Source organism: Protomyctophum bolini (genome assembly GCF_963924005.1).
Source record: "Protomyctophum bolini genome assembly, chromosome: 18".
In the NCBI taxonomy this organism is placed as follows: domain Eukaryota; kingdom Metazoa; phylum Chordata; class Actinopteri; order Myctophiformes; family Myctophidae; genus Protomyctophum; species Protomyctophum bolini.
In genome coordinates this window covers 1,135,512-1,162,859 of record NC_137879.1, presented here as the reverse complement: position 1 = coordinate 1,162,859, position 27,348 = coordinate 1,135,512, and the positions used below count along the sequence as shown (strand labels likewise).

The 27,348-nt window shown below is 46.4% G+C and overlaps 1 protein-coding gene across 1 annotated transcript; it reads left to right on the top strand.

Moving 5' to 3' along the window:
• Positions 1–188: 188 nt before the first annotated feature.
• LOC308332588 (uncharacterized protein) lies at positions 189–24,195 on the top strand (the record flags this gene model as incomplete). Its single annotated transcript, XM_080788554.1, has 16 exons — positions 189–194; positions 263–1,002; positions 6,184–6,556; positions 8,114–8,246; positions 10,432–10,488; positions 11,012–11,049; positions 13,280–13,388; positions 15,239–15,558; positions 17,181–17,499; positions 18,268–18,422; positions 19,236–19,521; positions 20,662–20,762; positions 20,980–21,148; positions 22,238–22,436; positions 23,149–23,292; positions 23,548–24,195. 16 exons carry the CDS (start codon positions 189–191, stop codon positions 23,612–23,614), a joined length of 3,216 nt encoding a protein of 1,071 aa, XP_080644680.1. The 3' UTR covers positions 23,615–24,195.
• Between the last annotated feature and the right edge of the window lie 3,153 nt (positions 24,196–27,348).

The window sequence follows — 27,348 nt, the reverse complement described above, 5'->3', positions numbered from 1 at the left end:
GCTGGTGGAGGACAGCACCGTCTTCGTCTTCCAACTCCACCTGGCCGGAGAGGGCGGGGCTAACACCGCAGAGGGTGGAGCTAATGCTGGAGAGGGTGGAGCTAATGCCGGAGAGGGAGGGGCAAAGGCAGGAGAAGGAGGGGCCAAGGCAGGAGAAGGAGGGGCCAAGGCAGGAGAAGGCGGGGCCAATGCCGGTGAGGGAGGGGCCAATGTAGGAGAAGGAGGGGCCAATGTAGGAGAAGGAGGGGCCAAGGCCGGTGAGGGAGGGGCCAATGTAGGAGAAGGAGGGGCCAAGGCCGGTGAGGGAGGGTCCAATGTAGGAGAAGGAGGGGCCAATGCTGGAGAAGGAGGGGCCAAGGCCGGTGAGGGAGGGGCCAATGTAGGAGAAGGAGGGGCCAATGTAGGAGAAGGAGGGGCCAATGTAGGAGAAGCAGGGGCCAATGTAGGAGAAGGAGTGGCCAATGCTGGAGAAGGAGGGGCCAAGGCCGGTGAGGGAGGGGCCAAGGCCGGAGAAGGAGGGGCCAATGCTGGAGAAGGAGGGGCCAAGGCCGGTGAGGGAGGGGCCAATGTAGGAGAAGGAGGGGCCAAGGCCAGAGATGGTGTGGCTCAGGTCAGAGTGGGAGGGGTCAATGTCAGAGAGGGCGTGGTTAATGCCAGAGGGGGAGGGGCCAAGGCCAGAGAGGGAGGGGCCAAATCCATAGTGGGCGTGGTTAAGGCCAGAGAGGGAGGGGCCAATGTCAGAGAGGGAGGGGCCAATGCCAGAGAGGGAGGGGCCAAGGCCAGAGAGGGATGGGCCAATGCCAGAGAGGGCGTGGTTAAGGCCAGAGAGGGAGGGGCCAACTCCATAGTGGGCGTGGTTAAGGCCATAGAGGGAGGGGCCAAATCCATAGTGGGCGTGGTTAAGGCCATAGAGGGAGGGGCCAATGCCAGAGAGGGAGGGGCCAATGCCAGAGAGGGAGGGGCCAATGCCAGAGAGGGCAGAACCCAGTGGTGGAACGCAAGGTACTCAAGGTAATGAAGTTTTTTTCTTTTTAACAAAAGTAAAAAGTTTTAATACTGCAGTATAATAAATACTCTGTTTTAAGTAAAAGTCGTCCAGAGTTCAAAGTGCACTTGAGTAAAAGTAAATACAAGTATTGGCTTCCAAATTACTACTTAATTAACACTAGCATGTTATCTGAGAGGTCATTTTGACCGTTTTTTATTATTATTATTTTGAAGTTGATTTTCTTTGAGCCCAGAAAGCTTTCAGAAGGTTCCTCTTCCATGACCATCATCATCTCAGACAGTGGCGTGCACAGATCGACACTAGTGGGTGCTAGAGCACCCCCTGCCCTTTTGGCAATCTGCTCAAAAAATAAAGTAAAAAAAGTAGTGTCTGTGCACGCCACTGTCCTGCCCCTCTAAATGTCTTTGCACGCTCCTGTCCTGCCCCTCTAAATGTCTGTGCACGCCACTGTCCTGCCCCTCTAAATGTCTTTGCACGCTCCTGTCCTGCCCCTCTAAATGTCTGTGCACGCCACTGTCCTGCCCCTCTAAATGTCTTTGCACGCTCCTGTCCTGCCCCTCTAAATGTCTGTGCACGCTCCTGTCCTGCCCCTCTAAATGTCTGTGCACGCCACTGTCCTGCCCCTCTAAATGTCTTTGCACGCTCCTGTCCTGCCCCTCTAAATGTCTGTGCATGCCACTGTCCTGCCCCTCTAAATGTCTGTGCACGCCACTGTCCTGCCCCTCTAAATGTCTGTGCACGCCACTGTCCTGCCCCTCTAAATGTCTGTGCACGCCACTGTCCTGCCCCCTCTAAATGTCTGTGCACGCCACTGTCCTGCCCCTCTAAATGTCTGTGCACGCCACTGTCCTGCCCCTCTAAATGTCTGTGCACGCCACTGTCCTGCCCCTCTAAATGTCTGTGCACGCCACTGTCCTGCCCCTCTAAATGTCTGTGCACGCCACTGTCCTGCCCCCTCTAAATGTCTGTGCACGCCACTGTCCTGCCCCTCTAAATGTCTGTGCACGCCACTGTCCTGCCCCTCTAAATGTCTGTGCACGCCACTGTCCTGCCCCTCTAAATGTCTGTGCACGCCACTGTCCTGCCCCTCTGAATGTCTGTGCACGCCACTGTCCTGCCCCTCTGAATGTCTGTGCACGCCACTGTCCTGCCCCTCTAAATGTCTGTGCACGCCACTGTCCTGCCCCTCTGAATGTCTGTGCACGCCACTGTCCTGCCCCTCTAAATGTCTGTGCACGCCACTGTCCTGCCCCTCTAAATGTCTGTGCACGCCACTGTCCTGCCCCTCTAAATGTCTGTGCACGCCACTGTCCTGCCCCTCTAAATGTCTGTGCACGCCACTGTCCTGCCCCTCTAAATGTCTGTGCACGCCACTGTCCTGCCCCTCTAAATGTCTGTGCACGCCACTGTCCTGTCCCTCTAAATGTCTGTGCACGCCACTGTCCTGCCCCTCTAAATGTCTGTGCACGCCACTGTCCTGCCCCTCTAAATGTCTGTGCACGCCACTGTCCTGCCCCTCTAAATGTCTGTGCACGCCACTGTCCTGCCCCTCTAAATGTCTGTGCACGCCACTGTCCTGCCCCCTCGAAATGTCTGTGCACGCCACTGTCCTGCCCCCTCGAAATGTCTGTGCACGCCAGTGTCCTGCCCCCTCGGAATGTCTGTGCACGCCACTGTCCTGCCCCCTCGAAATGTCTGTGCACGCCACTGTCCTGCCCCCTCTGAATGTCTGTGCACGCCACTGTCCTGCCCCTCGAAATGTCTGTGCACGCCACTGTCCTGCCCCTCTAAATGTCTGTGCACGCCACTGTCCTGCCCCTCTAAATGTCTGTGCACGCCACTGTCCTGCCCCTCTAAATGTCTGTGCACGCCACTGTCCTGCCCCTCTAAATGTCTGTGCACGCCACTGTCCTGCCCCTCTGAATGTCTGTGCACGCCACTGTCCTGCCCCTCTAAATGTCTGTGCACGCCACTGTCCTGCCCCTCTAAATGTCTGTGCACGCCACTGTCCTGCCCCTCTAAATGTCTGTGCACGCCACTGTCCTGCCCCTCTAAATGTCTGTGCACGCCACTGTCCTGCCCCTCTAAATGTCTGTGCACGCCACTGTCCTGCCCCTCTGAATGTCTGTGCACGCCACTGTCCTGCCCCTCTAAATGTCTGTGCACGCCACTGTCCTGCCCCTCTGAATGTCTGTGCACGCCACTGTCCTGCCCCCTCTAAATGTCTGTGCACGCCACTGTCCTGCCCCTCTGAATGTCTGTGCACGCCACTGTCCTGCCCCTCTAAATGTCTGTGCACGCCACTGTCCTGCCCCTCTAAATGTCTGTGCACGCCACTGTCCTGCTCCCTCTAAATGTCTGTGCACGCCACTGTCCTGCCCCCTCTAAATGTCTGTGCACGCCACTGTCCTGCCCCCTCTAAATGTCTGTGCACGCCACTGTCCTGCCCCCTCTAAATGTCTGTGCACGCCACTGTCCTGCCCCTCTAAATGTCTGTGCACGCCACTGTCCTGCCCCTCTAAATGTCTGTGCACGCCACTGTCCTGCCCCTCTGAATGTCTGTGCACGCCACTGTCCTGCCCCTCTAAATGTCTGTGCACGCCACTGTCCTGCCCCTCTGAATGTCTGCACGCCACTGTCCTGCCCCTCTAAATGTCTGTGCACGCCACTGTCCTGCCCCTCTGAATGTCTGTGCACGCCACTGTCCTGCCCCTCTAAATGTCTGTGCACGCCACTGTCCTGCCCCTCTAAATGTCTGTGCACGCCACTGTCCTGCCCCCTCTAAATGTCTGTGCACGCCACTGTCCTGCCCCTCTGAATGTCTGTGCACGCCACTGTCCTGCCCCTCTAAATGTCTGTGCACGCCACTGTCCTGCCCCTCTAAATGTCTGTGCACGCCACTGTCCTGCCCCCTCTAAATGTCTGTGCACGCCACTGTCCTGCCCCCTCTAAATGTCTGTGCACGCCACTGTCCTGCCCCTCTAAATGTCTGTGCACGCCACTGTCCTGCCCCTCTAAATGTCTGTGCACGCCACTGTCCTGCCCCCTCTAAATGTCTGTGCACGCCACTGTCCTGCCCCTCTAAATGTCTGTGCACGCCACTGTCCTGCCCCTCTAAATGTCTGTGCACGCCACTGTCCTGCCCCTCTAAATGTCTGTGCACGCCACTGTCCTGCCCCTCTAAATGTCTGTGCACGCCACTGTCCTGCCCCTCGAAATGTCTGTGCACGCCACTGTCCTGCCCCTCTAAATGTCTGTGCACGCCACTGTCCTGCCCCTCTAAATGTCTGTGCACGCCACTGTCCTGCCCCTCGAAATGTCTGTGCACGCCACTGTCCTGCCCCTCTAAATGTCTGTGCACGCCACTGTCCTGCCCCCTCGAAATGTCTGTGCACGCCACTGTCCTGCCCCCTCGAAATGTCTGTGCACGCCACTGTCCTGCCCCTCTAAATGTCTGTGCACGCCACTGTCCTGCCCCTCTAAATGTCTGTGCACGCCACTGTCCTGCCCCTCTAAATGTCTGTGCACGCCACTGTCCTGCCCCTCTAAATGTCTGTGCACGCCACTGTCCTGCCCCTCTGAATGTCTGTGCACGCCACTGTCCTGCCCCTCTAAATGTCTGTGCACGCCACTGTCCTGCCCCTCTAAATGTCTGTGCACGCCACTGTCCTGCCCCCTCTAAATGTCTGTGCACGCCACTGTCCTGCCCCTCTAAATGTCTGTGCACGCCACTGTCCTGCCCCTCTAAATGTCTGTGCACGCCACTGTCCTGCCCCTCTAAATGTCTGTGCACGCCACTGTCCTGCCCCTCTAAATGTCTGTGCACGCCACTGTCCTGCCCCTCTAAATGTCTGTGCACGCCACTGTCCTGCCCCTCTAAATGTCTGTGCACGCCACTGTCCTGCCCCTCTAAATGTCTGTGCACGCCACTGTCCTGCCCCTCTGAATGTCTGTGCACGCCACTGTCCTGCCCCTCTAAATGTCTGTGCACGCCACTGTCCTGCCCCTCTAAATGTCTGTGCACGCCACTGTCCTGCCCCCTCTAAATGTCTGTGCACGCCACTGTCCTGCCCCTCTGAATGTCTGTGCACGCCACTGTCCTGCCCCTCTAAATGTCTGTGCACGCCACTGTCCTGCCCCTCTAAATGTCTGTGCACGCCACTGTCCTGCTCCCTCTAAATGTCTGTGCACGCCACTGTCCTGCCCCCTCTAAATGTCTGTGCACGCCACTGTCCTGCCCCCTCTAAATGTCTGTGCACGCCACTGTCCTGCCCCCTCTAAATGTCTGTGCACGCCACTGTCCTGCCCCTCTAAATGTCTGTGCACGCCACTGTCCTGCCCCTCTAAATGTCTGTGCACGCCACTGTCCTGCCCCTCTGAATGTCTGTGCACGCCACTGTCCTGCCCCTCTAAATGTCTGTGCACGCCACTGTCCTGCCCCTCTGAATGTCTGTGCACTCCACTGTCCTGCCCCTCTAAATGTCTGCACGCCACTGTCCTGCCCCCTCTAAATGTCTGTGCACGCCACTGTCCTGCCCCTCTAAATGTCTGTGCACGCCACTGTCCTGCCCCTCTGAATGTCTGTGTACGCCACTGTCCTGCCCCTCTAAATGTCTGTGCACGCCACTGTCCTGCCCCTCTAAATGTCTGTGCACGCCACTGTCCTGCCCCTCTGAATGTCTGTGTACGCCACTGGTCTCGGAATGTTTTGACATCTGAAGAAAACTCTAAATGTGAATTTAAGCACATGCTAATTTAGCAGATTTTACTTCAGACACGCTAGTACCAAAAGGAAAAGTACCTCAAAATGCGTCGCGTCGCATTGCGGCGTCAAATTGAGAGCTTGTCGACCGAGTGCCGCGCTACGAGCTTGTAGATCTGCTTTTTTTTATTTTTTTATTTTTTTATCGTGACAATGTGGTGCAAATCTTTGAATATATGTGTTCTTTCAGAGCGAACGTTTTTAACTCATATCTTTCTGGCGGAGGAGGGGGGGGGGGGGGGGGGGGGGGGGTCCCTGGAACAACATATGTTTACAGATAATAAATAACAAATACAGATAATCCTGGGGGTTCTTGACGTGAATTAGTTTGAGAACGACTGACATAGAAATGGGGTTATTTCATAAAACTGTCATGATTTCAAAAGACATTTTGTTCTTTACTTCACACCAGATGTGCCACCAACACCAGAGCGCGCGTGGCCACGATCGGAGGGGGAGGAGCCAACACCAGAGGGGGAGGAGCCAACACCAGAGGGGGAGGGGCCAACACCACCAGAGGGGGAGGGGCCAACACCAGAGGGGGAGGAGCCAACACCAGAGGGGGAGGAGCCAACACCAGAGGGGGAGGAGCCAACACCACCAGAGGGGGAGGGGCCAACACCAGAGGGGGAGGGGCCAACACCAGAGGGGGAGGAGCCAACACCAGAGGGGGAGGAGCCAACACCAGAAGGGGAGGCACCAACACCAGGGAGGGCGTGGCTAACACCAGAGGGGGAGGAGCCAACGGTGAGCGAGAGCAGGACGCCGCCACGAAGAAGGCTCTGGTAGGTCACATGACTTATACTTTACGTTTAACATGTCTCTTTTTTGCAAGGAGGTTCCTGGACTACAATTCCCATAATGCTTTGGGTGCACTGCTCCTCCTTGTGGATATAGGGGGGAGGGGCTGTCTTACTGAGACAACATGTAGTCCAGGAAGTAAGTGAGACCAGGGTCGATGACATCAGAGATGTTTAAATCTAAAATATCTAAAACCACACATAAAGACCTTCAGGAAAGTGTTCTAAACCTTCTAAACGTCATTAACATATATTTGTTTGCAAAAAGGGTGACGTTTCCCTTTAATGTTCTGTGTGTCCTCACAGAGGTGTTTCCAGGCAGAGTTCGCCTCCACCATGGGGACCATGGGTTAATGTTGTGTATCGTCCTCACAGAGCTCCACCGTGGGGACCATGGGTTAATGTTGTGTATCGTCCTCACAGAGCTCCACCGTGGGGACCATGGGTTAATGTTGTGTATCGTCCTCACAGAGCTCCACCGTGGGGACCATGGGTTAATGTTGTGTATCGTCCTCACAGAGCTCCACCGTGGGGACCATGGGTTAATGTTGTTTGTCCCCCTCACAGAGCTCCACCGTGGGGACCATGGGTTAATGTTCTGTGTCCTCCTCACAGAGCTCCACCGTGGGGACAATGGGTTAATGTTGTTTGTCCTCCTCACAGAGGTCCACTGTGGGGACAATGGGTTAATGTTCTGTGTCCTCCTCACAGAGCTCCACCGTGGGGACCATGGGTTAATGTTCTGTGTCCTCCTCACAGAGCTCCACCGTGGGGACAATGGGGTTAGGGTTAATGTTGTGTGTCCTCCTCACAGAGATCCACCGTGGGGACCATGGGTTAATGTTGTGTATCGTCCTCACAGAGCTCCACCGTGGGGACCATGGGTTAATGTTCTGTGTCCTCCTCACAGAGCTCCACCGTGGGGACAATGGGGTTAGGGTTAATGTTGTGTGTCCTCCTCACAGAGCTCCACTGTGGGGACCATGGGGTTAGGGTTAATGTTGTGTGTCCTCCTCACAGAGATCCACCGTGGGGACAATGGGTTAATGTTGTTTGTCCTCCTCACAGAGGTCCACCGTGGGGACAATGGGTTAATGTTCTGTGTCCTCCTCACAGAGCTCCACCTTGGGGACCATGAGTTAATGTTGTGTATCGTCCTCACAGAGCTCCACCGTGGGGACCATGGGTTAATGTTCTGTGTCCTCCTCACAGAGCTCCACCGTGGGGACAATGGGGTTAGGGTTAATGTTGTGTGTCCTCCTCACAGAGCTCCACCGTGGGGACAATGGGGTTAGGGTTAATGTTGTGTGTCCTCCTCACAGAGCTCCACTGTGGGGACCATGTGGTTAGGGTTAATGTTGTGTGTCCTCCTCACAGAGCTCCACTGTGGGGACCATGGGGTTAGGGTTAATGTTGTGTGTCCTCCTCACAGAGCTCCACTGTGGGGACCATGGGGTTAGGGTTAATGTTGTGTGTCCTCCTCACAGAGCTCCACTGTGGGGACCATGGGGTTAGGGTTAATGTTGTGTGTCCTCCTCACAGAGGTGTTTCCAGGCAGAGTTTGCCTCCACCATGGAGACCATAGGGAACGAGGCTCTGGGGAAGCTGGTGAAGATGCTAGAGGACGTCAAGCTGCTCATGGACTTTGAGGAGAAGCTCTTCACAGAGTCTATAGGCAAGAATCTGACCTCAGACCAGCTTTATGACTGTTATATTAACTCTATAGGCAAGAATCTGACCTGAGACCAGCGTTATGACCTGTTATATTAACTCTATAGGCAAGAATCTGACCTCAGACCAGCGTTATGACCTGTTATATTAACTCTATAGGCAAGAATCTGACCTCAGACCAGCTTTATGACTGTTATATTAACTCTATAGGCAAGAATCTGACCTCAAACCAGCTTTATGACTGTTATATTAACTCTATAGGCAAGAATCTGACCTCAGACCAGCTTTATGACTGTTATATTAACTCTATAGGCAAGAATCTGACCTCAGACCAGCTTTATGACTGTTATATTAACTCTATAGGCAAGAATCTGACCTCAGACCAGCTTTATGACTGTTATATTAACTCTATAGGCAAGAATCTGACCTCAGACCAGCGTTATGACTGTTATATTAACTCTATAGGCAAGAATCTGACCTCAGACCAGCGTTATGACCTGTTATATTAACTCTATAGGCAAGAATCTGACGTCAGACCAGCGTTATGACTGTTATATTAACTCTATAGGCAAGAATCTGACCTCAGACCAGCTTTATGACTGTTATATTAACTCTATAGGCAAGAATCTGACCTCAAACCAGCTTTATGACTGTTATATTAACTCTATAGGCAAGAATCTGACCTCAGACCAGCTTTATGACTGTTATATTAACTCTATAGGCAAGAATCTGACCTCAGACCAGCTTTATGACTGTTATATTAACTCTATAGGCAAGAATCTGACCTGAGACCAGCGTTATGACCTGTTATATTAACTCTATAGGCAAGAATCTGACCTCAGACCAGCGTTATGACCTGTTATATTAACTCTATAGGCAAGAATCTGACCTCAGACCAGCTTTATGACTGTTATATTAACTCTATAGGCAAGAATCTGACCTCAAACCAGCTTTATGACTGTTATATTAACTCTATAGGCAAGAATCTGACCTCAGACCAGCTTTATGACTGTTATATTAACTCTATAGGCAAGAATCTGACCTCAGACCAGCTTTATGACTGTTATATTAACTCTATAGGCAAGAATCTGACCTCAGACCAGCTTTATGACTGTTATATTAACTCTATAGGCAAGAATCTGACCTCAGACCAGCGTTATGACTGTTATATTAACTCTATAGGCAAGAATCTGACCTCAGACCAGCGTTATGACCTGTTATATTAACTCTATAGGCAAGAATCTGACGTCAGACCAGCGTTATGACTGTTATATTAACTCTATAGGCAAGAATCTGACCTCAGACCAGCTTTATGACTGTTATATTAACTCTATAGGCAAGAATCTGACCTCAAACCAGCTTTATGACTGTTATATTAACTCTATAGGCAAGAATCTGACCTCAGACCAGCTTTATGACTGTTATATTAACTCTATAGGCAAGAATCTGACCTCAGACCAGCTTTATGACTGTTATATTAACTCTATAGGCAAGAATCTGACCTCAGACCAGCTTTATGACTGTTATATTAACTCTATAGGCAAGAATCTGACCTCAGACCAGCTTTATGACTGTTATATTAACTCTATAGGCAAGAATCTTGCCTGTTTCTGTCAGTCGTTCTCAACCTTTTTCATGTCAAAGACCCCCAGAATTATCTGTATTTGTCCGCCGACCCCCATCTGAAAATATGTTGTTCCAGGGACCCCCCCCCCCCAGAGGCAAATATTTGAAAGAATATATATTCAAAGATTTGCGCCATATTTTCACAAAAAATAATAATAATCACACCCGTTTGAACTGAGTGGTGCAACTCCCCTCTCTCTCCTCCCCCCCGCCCTCCTCTCCTCTCTCTCTCTCATTAGCAACAGGCAGCACTAATACTATCTCTCTCTCTCACTGTTTCTGGCAAACAGCTCCCCTACTGGTACTAATAGTCATATTCTCATGGCCACATAAGTACGCACAGACATTGCTGGTTGTAGGAGTGGTTGCACCACTCAAAAAAATAGCAAACCTACAAGCTCCGAGCACCGAGTGCCTCACTACGAGCTTGTGGGTCTGCTGTTTTTCAATAGCTAAAGTTCAACACAATGCTATGGGTTCCCCTAACCCTGAATGGGTTAATAGCTGTTTATGTTGTATTATTAATAACTTCCTGTTTGATGTCATTCTGTTGACCATGTTAGGCAAGAGGAAGAGGCCTCAGATCAGCCTGCTCAACATCCTGTCTGGAGGCAGCGTGGGTGAGTACCTCCACACCTCATTGGCCACTGCACTTCACTGGCCACTGCACTTCACTGGAGCCACCTCAATGTTCCACACATTGGAACTATCCCATTGAGACAAAGCGGGGTGCTATGGGCTATAGTTCCACACATTGGAACTATCCCATTGAGACAAAGCGGGGTGCTATGGGCTATAGTTCCACACATTGGAACTATCCCATTGAGACAAAGCGGGGTGCTATGGGCTATAGTTCCAAACATTGGAACTATCCCATTGAGACAAAGCGGGGTGCCTATGGGCCATAGTTCCACACATTGGAACTATCCCATTGAGACAAAGCGGGGTGCTATGGGCTATAGTTCCACGCATTGGAACTATCCCATTGAGACAAAGTGGGGTGCTGTAGTTCCAAACTAGGGGGGGGCAGATATGATGTAATGTAATGATGATGTATTTGTTCTAATGATGATGTAATGATGATGTATTTGTTCTAATGATGATGTAATGATGATGTAATTAATGCTGATGTATTTGCGACAGAGGACGAACACTGCTATGGACTCAGTCCCACACGAGAGGTGAGTTATTATAATAATATTAATATAGTTATTAATTAATGAGTTCAGAGATATTATAACAATATGAATATAGTTATTAATTAATGAGTTCAGAGCTATTATAACAATATGAATAGTTATTAATTAATGAGTTCAGAGCTATTATAATAATATTAATATAGTTATTAATTAATGAGTTCAGAGCTATTATAACAATATGAATAGTTATTAATTAATGAGTTCAGAGCTATTATAATAATATTAATATAGTTATTAATTAATGAGTTCAGAGCTATTATAACAATATTAATAGTTATTAATTAATTAGTTCAGAGCTATTATAACAATATTAATATAGTTATTAATTAATGAGTTCAGAGCTATTATAACAATATTAATAGTTATTAATTAATTAGTTCAGAGCTATTATAACAATATTAATAGTTATTAATTAATTAGTTCAGAGCTATTATAACAATATTAATATAGTTATTAATTAATGAGTTCAGAGCTATTATAATAATATTAATATAGTTATTAATTAATGAGTTCAGAGCTATTATAACAATATTAATAGTTATTAATTAATGAGTTCAGAGCTATTATAATAATATTAATATAGTTATTAATTAATGAGTTCAGAGCTATTATAACAATATTAATAGTTATTAATTAATTAGTTCAGAGCTATTATAACAATATTAATATAGTTATTAATTAATGAGTTCAGAGCTATTATAACAATATTAATAGTTATTAATTAATTAGTTCAGAGCTATTATAACAATATTAATAGTTATTAATTAATTAGTTCAGAGCTATTATAACAATATTAATATAGTTATTAATTAATGAGTTCAGAGCTATTATAATAATATTAATATAGTTATTAATTAATGAGTTAGGAGCTATTATAACAATATTAATAGTTATTAATTAATGAGTTCAGAGCTATTATAATAATATTAATATAGTTATTAATTAATGAGTTCAGAGCTATTATAACAATATTAATAGTTATTAATTAATTAGTTCATAGCTATTATAACAATATTAATATAGTTATTAATTAATGAGTTCAGAGCTATTATAACAATATTAATAGTTATTAATTAATTAGTTCAGAGCTATTATAACAATATTAATAGTTATTAATTAATTAGTTCAGAGCTATTATAACAATATTAATAGTTATTAATTAATTAGTTCAGAGCTATTATAACAATATTAATAGTTATTAATTAATTAGTTCAGAGCTATTATAACAATATTAATAGTTATTAATGAATGAGTTCAGAGCTATTATAACAATATTAATAGTTATTAATTAATTAGTTCAGAGCTATTATAACAATATTAATAGTTATTAATTAATTAGTTCAGAGCTATTATAATAATATTAATAGTTATTAATTAATGAGTTCAGAGCTATTATAACAATATTAATAGTTATTAATTAATTAGTTCAGAGCTATTATAACAATATTAATAGTTATTAATTAATGAGTTCAGAGCTATTATAACAATATTAATAGTTATTAATTAATTAGTTCAGAGCTATTATAACAATATTAATAGTTATTAATTAATTAGTTCAGAGCTATTATAACAATATTAATAGTTATTAATGAATGAGTTCAGAGCTATTATAACAATATTAATAGTTATCAATTAATTAGTTCAGAGCTATTATAACAATATTAATAGTTATTAATTAATTAGTTCAGAGCTATTATAACAATATTAATAGTTATTAATTAATTAGTTCAGAGCTATTATAACAATATTCATAGAGTTATTAATTAATTAGTTCAGAGCTATTATAATATAATATTAATAGAAACAGACACAACATTCCACTGCACATGAATTAAAGCCATATTAACCCATTTAGGCCTGACCTCAAAATTTTATAAAATAATCTTCTAAAATCCTCCAGTTTTCTGGAAATAAATATTTTCAAGATTCTTTAAAAAACAGCAGACCTACAAGCTCGTAGCGCGCCACTCGGTGGCGCGCTACGAGCTTGTAGATCTGCTATTTTTCAATAGCTAAATTATAACATAATGTTTGAAACACCAAAATGGGTTAAGGTCCTGTAAGTAGAACTAAATAAATTAAAGCGATATTAACGTCCCGTCAGTGGAACTAATTTAATTAAATCAGTGTCGTTGACCAATCGTTACAAGCGGCTCTTATTGTGAAGAAGAGGAAGTCAGATTATTGATTTGCCCTGTCTATATCGATTCAGATTATCGACCAGGAGGGGGGCGTGGCCGAGGAGATGGACGCTGGCTTCGTATTGGCCGTCAGCCTGCGGGACGACCACGGAGACATCGACCTGGAAGCTATCGCCACCAGTGAGTAGAAACGCTCCAGAGGTCTCCGAGTTCTGCTCTGGTTCTGGTTCACCAGTGAGTAGAAACGCTCCAGAGGTATCTGAGTTCTGCTCTGGTTCTGGTTCACCAGTGAGTAGAAACGCTCCAGAGGTCTCTGAGTTCTGCTCTGGTTCTGGTTCACCAGTGAGTAGAAACGCTCCAGAGGTCTCTGAGTTCTGCTCTGGTTCTGGTGAAATATTAAGTAGTTCACCAGTGAGTAGAAACGCTCCAGAGGTCTCCGAGTTCTGCTCTGGCATTAAAAGTTAATTAATTCACAAAACTAACGTCATTTGTGTTGTTGACGTATTTCTAAAATATTAATAATAATGAATTGCATTTTTATAGCGCTTTTCCAAGTGCTCAAAGCGCTTTACAACGGTTCATTCATTCATACATTGGGAGGTGAAGCGGCGAACAGTCGACGCCAGCGTCCTCACTTCCCAACCCCCCAATCCAACCCTTTGATGCTGAGTGTCAAGCAGGGAGGCACTGGGTCCCATTATTTAGAGTCTTTGGTATGACCCGGCCGGGGATCGAACCCCCGACCTCCCAGTCTCAGGGCGGACACTCTAACCACAAGGCCACTGAGCTGGTGTTTGGTGTTTTAAGCATTATGTTTTACTTTAGCTGTAGAGGGTACTGTGTGTGCATGCTTAAAGTGAATGGCACATTGAGCGGGAAATCGAGTGGGAAAGTGAGTTTAGCGTTGTTTAATGTTGTTTAATTAACAGTTTGACGGCTAAACGCTAATTGTTTAATCCGGTGTTCCACCGCACGCAAAACGCTATACCCGACATTTGTTTAATTCGCCGTTTTAAAAGAATTAAAAAGAAACGGCGGATTTATCCTCCGGGACCTGATGACGAGGCCGTCGCGTTATGACGACGAAACCAGGAAATCAGGTCATCATCTGGGCTGCTGGTAATATTAGTGCAACTTTCGTTCAACTTTGACCCCTCCATCACACGGAACTATTTTTTGGACACAAACAACATAGTTCCGTGTGCTGGAGGGGTCAAAGTTGAACGAAAGTTGCACTAATATTTTAGAAATAGGTCAACAACACAAATGACGTTAGTTTTGTGAATCTATTTACTTTTACTGCGTGCCCCCCACAAAATGACCGGAACTACTTAATATTGACCAAAACTAATACAGTTGCAACCACTATATTAATGGCAAGTATTTCACAACTTAAGTTAAAACGATCTGAACTATCCCTTTGAAAGGTCCACTTCACCACTTTTCAACCTATCTTCATATAATAGGTCCTCACTAATAATCATGATAAAATGGCGCAATTCTTTTCTACTCGGTCTGTGGGCAGTTCAGAAACCGTCTTCCAGTGACATCATCGATGGGGAATACAAGCTAATAGAAACTGCAGGCTTTCTAGTCCTGAAAAGTTGCAATGCGGAAATGGAAGCCATCGTTCTCACGATAATGAAAATCTAAACATTTTTGTAAAGACAAAATCTGCCTAATGATGATGTCACTGGAAGACGGTTTCTAAACTGCCCACAGCCCTCCTATGAGACACAGACTACTATGATTATTAGTGAGGACCTATTATATGAAGATAGGTTGAAAAGTGGTGAAGTGGTCCTTTAACCCATTCTGCGTGGGAACCCCTTTTGGTGTTAGCATTATGTTATGCTTTAGCTATTGAAAAATAGCAGATCTACAAGCTTGTAGGTCCGCTATTTTTTAAACGACTGACATAGAAACATAGCTTTTTCAGAAAACTGTCAGGATGTAGAAGACGTTTTTTTAGAATCTGATCTGAGGTCAGAATGGGATAAGCTATTCGACCAATCAATCATTCTCTCCAGGAGCCGCGGCTGAGGCGGAGGCCTCGTTTGTCCCCGCCCCTTCCTCCCAGAGGGGCGTGGCCTCGCTGGACTCCGCCTCTTCCTCCCAGAGGGGCGTGGCCTCGCTGGACTCCGCCCCTTCCTCCCAGAGGGGCGTGGCCTCGCTGGACTCCGCCTCTTCCTCCCAGAGGAGCGTGGCCTCGCTGGACTCCGCCCCTTCCTCCCAGAGGGGTGTGGCCTCGCTGGACTCCGCCCCTTCCTCCCAGAGGGGCGTGGCCTCGCTGGACTCCGCCTCTTCCTCCCAGGGCGGTGCGGCCAGAGCCAACCGTCATCAGAACAAGGTGATTAAAACAGTGTTGTTCAGCCTTCTAGCCTCACAGCTAGAAGGTCCTGGGTTCGATTCCCGCTCGGGACGCTGTGGGCGCTGGCGGCGTGTTTCCTCCTCCGCGTCATCAGTGCCCATACCCGATGGCGGGGTTGGCGAAAGGGCCTTTCTGTGTGGAGTTTGCATGTTCTCGTGTCCCCTAGGGTAGGTCCCCTCACATGTTCTCCCCGTGTCCCCCTAGGGTAGGTCCCCTCACATGTTCTCCCCGTGTCCCCCTAGGGTAGGGTACCCTCACATGTTCTCCCTGTGTCCCCTAGGGTAGGTCCCCTCACATGTTCTCCCCGTGTCCCCCTAGGGTAGGGTACCCTCACATGTTCTCCCCGTGTCCCCTAGGGTAGGTCCCCTCACATGTTCTCCCCGTGTCCCCTAGGGTAGGTACCCTCACATGCTGATGGAGTTCTCCCCGTGTCCCCTAGGGTATAGTACCCTCACATGTTCTCCCCGTGTCCCCTAGGGTAGGTACCCTCACATGTTCTTCCCGTGTCCCCTAGGGTAGGTACCCTCACATGTTCTCCCTGTGTCCCCTAGGGTAGGTACCCTCACATGTTCTCCCCGTGTCCCCTAGGGTAGGTACCCTCACATGTTCTCCCCGTGTCCCCTAGGGTAGATACCCTCACAAAAAACATGCAGTAATCCTGGTCTCTAAACTGCCTCCCCCTGGCCAGCCGGGGCGCCTGATGGAGGGGAAAGGAACTGGTTGGAATAACGTGTTCCTTCCACACGCTACGTCCAACCAGGGAAACTCCCCCCTGTCAGGTGTAAAGGAGCAACTTGGACACTCAGGCATGAAGGAAGCATGAGTTCAAGTCCGTTGCTCTCCCCTTGTCCCCCATATATGGGGACTAGGTTGGTCTCCCCTTGTCCCCCATATATGGGGACTAGGTTGGTGGAGGGTTTGTAGAGCCCAGGATCACAGTAGATGATTGACACAGGGGTGAAAAATGGGTTACAAAATCGTGGAATAAAAAAAACAAAAACAGTGTTGTTTCCGTCGACTAAAACTAAGACGAAAAAATGTCCGTCGACTACCTTCGTCCACTGACGAAAACTAAACGTAAACTAAATGTAAACTAAGCTATGACGACTAAAACTAAGACTAAATGTGTTGACTAAGTATGCACCCCTTTCAACAGCTAAAGTATAACATAAGGCTTTTAAGCACCAAAAGGGGTTCCCATCCAGAATGTGTTTAACCCATTTTGGGTCGGGAACCCCTTTTGGTGTTTTAAACATTATGTTATAATTTAGCTATTTTTGAAGAATCATGAACATGTGGTGCAAAGCTTTGAATATAATACTCTTTCAGAGCGAACGTTTTTAACTCAAATCTTTGCTTCTGGGAGGAGGGGGGGGTCCCTGAAACAACACATTTTCAGATGGGGGGTCAGCGGCCAATTTCATATATTTTTGGGGGTCCTTGACATGAAATATTGAGAACCACTGATACAGAAACATGAGGTTTGTCAGACAAAAAAGACATTTAAAAAATAATAATAATAAACTCGATGTCAGGCCTAAATGTGTTTAAACAGTGTTTATTTGGACTCCCTGAAGACGCGGTGTTTCTCCCGCTGTTAGGCCACCCGTCCCGCCGGAGAGGAGGAGTTGCATCAGATCGTCTCTCCGCTGCAGGCCACCCGCCCCGCCGGCGAGGAGGAGGAGGCGCTGCATCAGATCGTGCGCCAGAAGCACTTCGTCTGCCCTCACTGCGCCAAGGTCCTGACCACGGCCGAGGGCCTGCGCATGCACCTGCGCATGCACCCGGGCGACAAGGCCTTCGCCTGCGGCGTCTGCGAGCAGCGCTTCAAGCACCGCAAGGGCCTGCGCAGGCACGAGCTGGTGGCGCACGAGTGGCGCGCGACGCAGACGCAGGAGGGCAGCAGGCGCAAGGACGCAGGTTAGGGGGCGCTGTGTTCTCTTTGGCAGCACGTCTAGATTTTTAGTGTTTGGTCATTATCCCATTCTGACCGGGAACCCATTTTGGTGTTAGCACTATGTTATGCTTTACCTATTGAAAAAATAGCAGATCTACAAGCTCATAGCGCGCCACCGAGTGGCGCGCTACGAGCTTGTAGGTCTGCTATTTTTGAAAAATCGAAGAACGACTGACATTTTTTTAGAATCTGATCTCAGGTCAGAATGGGTTAATCAGACCAGTGTGTGTCCACAGTGGAAACCTCGTATGAATCTCATCTCAGGTCAGAATGGGTTTCTCAGACCAGTGTGTGTCCCAGTGGAAACCTCGTATGAATCTGATCTCAGGTCAGAATGGGTTAAAGTCTCTTGAATAGTCTTTCATTTAGTTTTAGTCACATTTTAAGTCACCTGGAATGTTCTAGTGTTCAGTCTAGTTTCAGTCGACTAAATGTCATGAGATTTTAGTCGACTAAAATGTATTTTGGCGGTGCCTTGATGCCGTCGTTAATGACTGTAAATATCCGATCTACAAGCCCACAACGTGAGTGTAAAAACTTGTACTGGATCTCTTGTCCACTATCGTCCCTTCCTAACAGTTTAGCCTAGTTTTTATTTGTTGACGGAATTATCCGTATCAGTGTTTAGTCATCGTGTCTTAGTTTTTACGTAGGTTTTGTCAGTGAAAAAAGGCAGTCGAGGCCGATGTGTCGTTGTGGTGACCGATCATGGCCCGTCCAATCACACGCAGGGGGCGTGGCCGTGGAGGAGACGCCGATGCACGCGTGCGACCGCTGCCCCGCCCGCTTCCCCAGCCAGGACCAGCTGCGCAGACACGGCAAGGCTGCGCACGGCCCCGCCAAGACACACGTCTGCAGCGTCTGCAGCAAGGCCTTCCTCAGGAAGGTCTGGTTATTATTATAGTTATCATTATTAGTATTATTATTAATATCATTATTATTATTAATACTACTATTATTATCATTATCATTAGTATTATTATTAATATCATTATTATTAATAATACTATTATTATTATAGTTATTATTATTAGTATTATTATTATTAATATCATTATTATTATTAATTATATTATTATCATTATCATTAGTATTATTATTAATATCATTATTATTATTAATACTATTATTATTATCATTATCATTATTATTATTATTAATATCATTATTATTATTAATAATATTATTATTATCATTATTATTATTATTATTAATATCATTATTATTATTAATACTATTATTATCATTATCATTAGTATTAGTATTATTATTAATATCATTATTATTATTATTATTAATACTATTATTATCATTATCATTAGTAGTATTATTAATATTAATATCATTATTATTATTATTAATACTATTATTATCATTATCATTAGTAGTATTATTAATATTAATATCATTATTATTAGTATCATTATTAGTATTAGTAGTAGTATTATTGTTGTTGTTGTTTATTGATGCATCTTCTCTGTCTCTGTCTCTGTCTCTCTCTCTGTCTCTCTCTCTCTCTCTCTCTCCCCCTGTCTCTCTCTGTCTCTCTCTCTCTCTGTCTCTCTCTCTCTCTGTCTCCCTGTCTCTCTCTCTCTCTCTCTCTCCCTGTCTCTCTCTCTCTCTCTCCCTGTCTCTCTCTCTCTCTCTCTCTCTCTCTCTGTCTCTCTCTCTCTCTCTCTCCGCCTCCCCACCCCCCCAGGAGTCTGTGCGTCTGCACATGCGCGTGCACACGGGCGAGAAGCCCTATGCGTGTGCCGTGTGCGCCATGCGCTTCTCCCGCGGCGGCGGTCTGCGCAGACACGCGCGCACGCACACGGGCGAGAAGCCCTACGCCTGCGACCACTGCCCCGCGCGCTTCACGGACGCGGCCAGCCTGCGCGCGCACGGCCCCGTGCACACGCGCCTCAAGCCGCACGCCTGTACGCACTGTGGCAAGACCTTCAGCGCAGCCAAGAACCTGAGGAGGCACGTCAACACACACACTGGTACGGCACACACACACGCACGCACGCACGCACGCACACACACACACACACACTGGTACGGCACGCACGCACGCGCACACACACACACACTGGTACGACACACACACTGGTACGGGACACGCACACACACACACACACACTGGTACGACACACACACACACACACTGGTACAGCACGCACGCACACACACTTACTGGTATGGGACGCACACACGCACGCACACACACAAAGACTAGAGGCATGTCAACACGCACGCTAGTACGGGACGCACGCACGCACAGGCGGCACGGACATATAGGTGTCATTATGAAAACAATCAGACATATAGGTGTAATTATGACAACCAGCTGACATATAGGTCAGCTGACATATTGGTCAGTGGCTGTAGACAGGCAGAGCGCATGTGTGGTTTGTTATTGTGATGGTGATGACGTAGTACGTCCACAGGGGCAGTGCGTTGGGGTGTCCAGAGTGAAGCGATGGAGTGGTGGTCAGATCGGGAGTAATTGAACTTTCTGCAGGTACTTCGGTGGATGTATCGTGGCCGTCGTAATAATCTAAGCTTTTTAATCGCTGTGATGCAAGGCGGAGTTGTGTTGTTGTTGTTGAGTTGGAGAAGTTGTGATGCGGAATATTTTGACAACCAGCTGACATATAGGTGTAATTATGACAACCAGCTGACATATAGGTGTAATTATGACAACCAGCTGACATATAGGTGTAATTATGACAACCAGCTGACATATAGGTGTAATTATGAAAACCAGCTGACATATAGGTGTAATTATGCCTAATATCATATTCAGAAAACGTTTCAGATGGAGAAAATAAATCACAATATTTAGGAAAAGTCATGAAAGGGGAACTTTCTCAGAACTTCATGGGCAACGAAAATCCACTTCAAAATGTGAAAATGGGTCAGATAATTGACTGCTTAGACAACGCTAGTGTTTATTTATTTTATTTATGTATTTAATTTGACAGGGACAAAGCTCAGTAATCGACAGTTTTCACCTCAATGTAAATAAGCCAGAGTTAGCCAAAGCTACATTTCATCTGTAAGTCTGCCTCGTCACCACTGTGTTGAAGCAGTGGTTTAGGGTTAGGGTCAGTGGGTTTAAATTGTGTTCTTCTTCTCAGGAGAGAAGTCGTACAGCTGTGACGTCTGTAAGAAAATCTTCACCAACGCATACGCTCTGAAACACCACACCATGAAACACCTGGGCATCAGGCCTCACAAGGTAACTACACCATGAAACACCTGGCCATCAGGCCTCACAAGGTAACTGCAACGTTACCGATGTGTCCTCTGTCTCCTCTGTGTCCTCCTCTGTCTCCTCCTCCTCTGTCTCCTCTGTGTCCTAACGATGTGTCCTAACGTTGTCCCCTCAGTGTCCTAACGATGTCTCCTCAGTGTCCTAACGATGTCTCCTCAGTGTCCTAACGATGTCTCCTCAGTGTCCCCAGTGTCCTAAGGCCTACACCAGTGCAATGATCCTGCGCCACCACCAGAGGTCTCACCAGGCCTTCGTCCCTCTGCCCTGCCAGGTCTGCTCCAAGACGTTCCGCAACGCCCAGACGCTGCAGCAACACGTCAACGGACACACGCTGCCCTTCAGATGCACCAGTAAACTATAGATCTACTATTACACACGTCAACGGACACACCCTGTAAACTATAGATCTACTATTACACACGTCAACGGACACACCCTGTAAACTATAGATCTACTATTACACACGTCAACGGACACACCCTGTAAACTATAGATCTACTATTACACACGTCAACGGACACACCCTGTAAACTATAGATCTACTATTACACACGTCAACGGACACACCCTGTAAACTATAGATCTACTATTACACACGTCAACGGACACACACTGTAAACTATAGATCTGTTATTAACCAGTAAACTACAGGAGGTCTGAAAACTACATGGTTGACTCTGATGAAGACAGTAGATCTTCATCAGAGTCAACCATGACTCTGATGAAGACAGTAGATCTTCATCAGAGTCAACCATGACTCTGATGAAGACAGTAGGTCTTCATCAGTAACTAGACGTCGAAATAAATAAGTCTTCTGAAAGAATATAATTATATTAGAAGATTTGTGCCACATTTTCACGATAAAAATAAATAAATAGCAGACCTACAAGCTAAATACAATTACATATAATTTTTGGTCGACAAACTCTGGTAAACTCCCGAGTTGTACCGTCACACCTGCATATTACCGTAATATTAACTGTATATGTACCATCACACCTGTATATTACCGTAATATTAACTGTATATGTACCATCACACCTGCATATTACCGTAATATTAACTGTATATGTACCATCACACCTGCATATTACCGTAATATTAACTGTATATGCTGCTGAACTTGAGGTTTACGGGCAAAAATACAGTGCCCAGAATTACCTGTCAACTCCTCTTTTCACGCAGTGCTATAGTTAACCCGTTCTGACCTGAGATCAGATTCTAAAAATGTCTTCTCTACATCCTGACAGTTTTCTGAAAAAGCTTGTAGATCTGCTATTTTTCAATAGCTAAAGCATAACATAATGCTGACACCAAAAGGGGTTCCCGCCCCAAAATGGGCTAACCCACAAGCTTGTAGATCTGCTATTTTCCAACAGCTAAAGCATAGCATAATGCTAATGCCAAAAGGGGTTCCCACCCTCTCCTCTCTGTCCCAGAGTGCGAGCAGGGCTTCAGGTCTGCTGAGCTGCTGAAGGCCCACTCCTGGGCACACAGCGGGAAGACCAAGGCCTGCAAGACCTGCCAGAAGGTCTTCGACAACCCCCTGAAACTCCGTCACCACCTGAAGAGCCACCTGCCGGCCAAGAGGCCCTTCAGCTGCAACTACTGCCTGGAGACCTTCGTGAGCACGCACATGTGAGTGTCCTTTAACCACCGACCGCCGCCAGGGGGCGCTAGGGGGATCACGCACATGTGAGTGTCCTTTAACCACCGACCGCCGCCAGGGGGCGCTAGGGGGATCACGCACGTGTAAGGTGCCGATTCATACTCCTATTTTAGAGCCGAATAAAAGTGGGTTCGGCTCTGTAGAGACTACAATGTGACGTCATTGGTCTCTGTAGAGCCTACAATGTGACGTCATTTGGCTCTGTAGAGCCTACAATGTGACGTCATTTGGCTCTGTAGAGCCTTCAATGTGACGTCATTTGGCTCTGTAGAGCCTTCAATGTGACGTCATTTGGCTCTGTAGAGCCTTCAATGTGACGTCATTTGAGGTTCGGGGGGGGGGGGGGGGGGGGGGGTACCGTCCTAAAGTCGTCTCTTCGGTGCTACTGATGTTTTCTGACGAGCCGAAATCATTTGGACACTACAGCGCCGAAACATAGGAGTATGAATCGGCCCTAAGTGTCCTTAACCCATTTTGGGCGGAAAACCTCTTTTGGTGTTTTAAACAATTATGTTATGCTTTAGCTATTGAAAAATAGCAGATCTACAAGCTCATAGCGCACCACTCGGTGGTGCGCTATAAACTTATAGGTCTGCTTATAGGTAAATCGCTCTGGATGAAGAGCGTCTGATGAATGCCTGACGTGTGAGTGGTTGTTTGTGGCGCCCTCTACCTGTCCAGGCTGGTGAAGCACGTGACGGCCAGGCACACGGAACCCGACCTGCAGTGTAAGGAGTGCGGGGTCGTGTTGGGGTCGCGGTACCTCCTCAACAAACACAGGAAGCTGACGCACCCCAAGGAGACCAAACGCTACGACTGCCGCAGGTACAGAGCAAGCCCCGCCCCCAGTAAGGCTGTATGCATTCAATCCACCAGGGGGCAGTAATTCCTGACGTTGTGCGTTTTGCCCCTACAGCTGTGGGCGGAGGTGTAATTTCAGTATAAATTCATCCACCAGGGGGCAGTAATTCATGACGTTGTGCGTTTTGCCCCTACAGCTGTGGGCGGAGGTGTAATTTCAGTATAAATTCATCCACCAGGGGGCAGTAATTCATGACGTTGTGCGTTTTGCCCCTACAGGTGTGGGCGGAGGTATCCCAGCCAGCGCAGCCTCAACCTGCACCAGTGTGTGAAAGCATCTTCCTGAACACTGCCCCCCGCTGGCCAGGAGGGGAACTACAGCCCCCCCCCCGCTGGCCAGGAGGGGAGCTACAGCACCAACTTTGATGAGGCAGTGTTGCTTAGTTTTCTGCGGAAATATTTATATTTAGAATTTTCTGAAAGGTGAACTTATTGGAGTTACGAGGTTTCCTCGCGAAGGCAGAGATATATTTATTGATTCCGAACGGTGTCGCTGATTAGCGTCCCCGTCGCTACCCATAGCGCTAACGTCAACCTTTATTTTTGTTTGTTTCTTGTTTTTCTTATTATCCTTTTCTAAAATAGAAGTATGTATCGGCCCTAGTGGTCTGTAGGGCCTAGCGGTATCGGCCATAGCGGTATCGGCCTAGCGGCAGAACGATAACTGTTGAATTTGATGATGTCGAGACGATAAAAATAAAAAGACGGGTTAATGTCTCTGTGTCGTCGTCTCGTGTTCTGTCGGTGTTTATTCTGGATCTTCTTCCTTCTTCAAATAAGTTTAAGAATTAGACGAGTTTTCATGCGTTTATTTATTTTTCATGAATGCAATAAATTGCAATAAATAAATAATGGACCTTGATGTGAACCCTGTTCACATCAAGGTCCATTATTTATTGCGTCTGAGCCACGGAACCACCGTCTGATGACCTTTAGCCTCTCAGTGCCCATACCCGAGGCGGGGGTCGGCGAAAGGGCCTTTCTGTGTGGAGTTTGCATGTTCTCCCCGTGTCCCCTAGGGTAGGTACCCTCACATGTTCTCCCCGTGTCCCCTAGGGTAGATACCCTCACATGTTCTTCCCGTGTCCCCTAGGGTAGGTACCCTCACATGTTCTCCCTGTGTCCCCTAGGGTAGGTACCCTCACATGTTCTCCCCGTGTCCCCTAGGGTAGGTACCCTCACATGTTCTCCCCGTGTCCCCTAGGGTAGGTACCCTCACATGTTCTCCCCGTGTCCCCTAGGGTAGGTACCCTCACATGTTCTCCCCGTGTCCCCTAGGGTAGGTACCCTCACATGTTCTCCCCGTGTCCCCTAGGGTAGGTACCCTCACATGTTCTCCCCGTGTCCCCTAGGGTAGGTACCCTCACATGTTCTCCCCGTGTCCCCTAGGGTAGGTACCCTCACATGTTCTCCCCGTGTCCCCTAGGGTAGGTACCCTCACATGTTCTCCCCGTGTCCCCTAGGGTAGGTACCCTCACATGTTCTCCCCGTGTCCCCTAGGGTAGATAGTAGATACCCTCACAAAAACATGCCGTAATCCTGGTCTCTAAAACTGCCTCCCCCTGGCCAGCCGGGGCGCCTGATGGAGGGGAAAGGAACTGGTTGGAATAACGTGTTCCTTCCACGCACTACGTCCGGCCGGGGGAAATGCCCCTCTGTCAGGTGAAAAGAAGCAGCTTTTTTTCATTTATTTTTTATTTCACACAATAAAAACAGTACAAAAAGGTAACATCAGTGTGTGCAGGTGAGAAAAGAAACCCAGGGAGGGCTTATATGTGGTTCTCACCAAAGTTAATATACAATTTAACAAATATTATATATAATAATATACAAATATTAAGACAAAGTAATCAAACATAGGTATGGAAAATAACAAAAACAAGAAATACATTATTTACACTTGTGAAGTGTGTGTGCCTGTGTGTGCGTGCGTGTGTGCGTGCGTGTGCGCTACATTACATTAGAATAAATTGGAGAGGGTAACTTCAAGAAGCTGGCCCTCAATCTATGTTTAAAGTTACAGAGTGAAGATGCGGAGTTGGCAATAAGTATGTGTGAATTCCAGAGTAAAGAACCTCTGACTTTTATGGAGAACTGGCTAAGAGTGGTACGGCTGCGGGAGCGTATAAAATGAAACCAAATGGACCCGTACATTTGGTTTCATTTTACGCTCTCAACAGTACAAAGATCTAATGATTAAGGGTCCATTTGGTTAGCAACCACCTGGAACCCCCTCAAGGACCATTTGGTTTCATTTTACACTCACAACCCTCCTATGAGACAGACCGAGTAGACAATAATGTTATTTTATCATGATTATTTATTAGTGAGGACCAACTATGTGAATTGAAAAGTGGTGAAGTGGTCCTTTGATAGCTGACCTTGTATTGTATTGAACTGTACATTACTGTATACTGTCAATAATGTATCCAATCAACCACTTAATCAATCAATCAAATACATTATTGGCAGTACAGCACAGCACAGTAGAGTAGAGCACACATGGGTGTGGCCACTTGAGGTCAGTGTTGCACCTCTAACGAGCCTCCTGGCTCCAGTGAACTGATTTGGCTTGTTGAGTCATTTTAATTCATAAATGTGATGTAAATGTTAATAAACAACACAATGAACAATATTTCATTAAAACGTGGTTTTATTAACAAGTGACTGCGTAACGTTACCGTAACAAAGCCATATATTACAGAGTAGGCTACTAAGGCTAGTATGTTATTTTATGCATAATAAATCAATGCACCCAGATTGATCCTGACCAATAAAAGCTACTCAGAGATAGTCATCTATTTTGTATTTATGAAAAAATATTTGATTTTCTGAATTAATTCATGAAACTGTAAAATGTTAAATTATTATTCATGAAAAGTTCTGATTTTTTTTTTTCATTTGTTAGAAGTTTGAACACATTCAAATATTTTGAAATTAATTAAGTTTAATTGTATATGTTCGGGTTTCGACCGAACGAGATTGCCATGGTTCACATGATGTGATGGTGGAACCTCAAGCCGTTTCTTTGCACTGTGAACATTTCCATCCCTCACATCCACATAAACCTTCACATATCAGATGAAGCTCTCTACTCAGAGCTACGGATGTTAGGATCCTCGCCGGGAGGGTAGACGAACCTCTATCTTCACTATTGCTACATAAAAAAAACACATTTTAATCACAACGGTGGACATTATTTTTTTGTCTCATAGAGTTATAATGTAATGAGAGATGCAATACACCTCCCCACCGATAGGGGCGCGTAGTAAGCATATGGGGGGGGAAAGTGAGAACGTGTCCACGGATGAGATTAAAGTGCTGTTTTTACGTAACAATAGTGAAGATAATGGTTCTTCTACCCACCCGGCGAGGATATAACATCTGTAGCTCTGAGGCGAGACCTTTAGATCGGAGGTTTGAAAGCGGAAGACGTCAGTGAATCAGGCTGAATTAAGTTCCAACTAGACATGATGATATTATAACTATCACACTAATGTCATTATCGTCATTGAGCTACAGCGGGGTTGCCACGTCGTGTGAGAGATATGATCAACCACGTCTATGAAAACAAGCCCCCGATATTAAAAATTAATTAAGAATACAAGAAAATGAGTATACAAATAAACAGACAAATCAATCTTGGAAACAAAGTGAGGAATGTGGAATAGCTTGAGATTTTCTTTTTAAACGGATCCCTGGCTAATAAGACAAATATGCCTTAAAACGTTAAACTTGCCTCTGTGACTGAGATTTAAAAATAAAAACACCATAAATGTTTTATTTCTGGTTAATCACAGGTTTAAACAACATTAAGAAAACAACAAGACAAAACAAACAACGTGCATAGTCTGAAACAAGACCCAAAAAAAATACACAAACTAAAAACTATACCAATAACGTTCCAAAATAAGTGCTTATAACTTCATAAAAAAGCAGACATGGCAACACCGTGGCAGACAGGGCGACCCGGAAGTGAAAGACCACAGACGAGAAACGGTGCTTCCGCTTTCTGTCGCT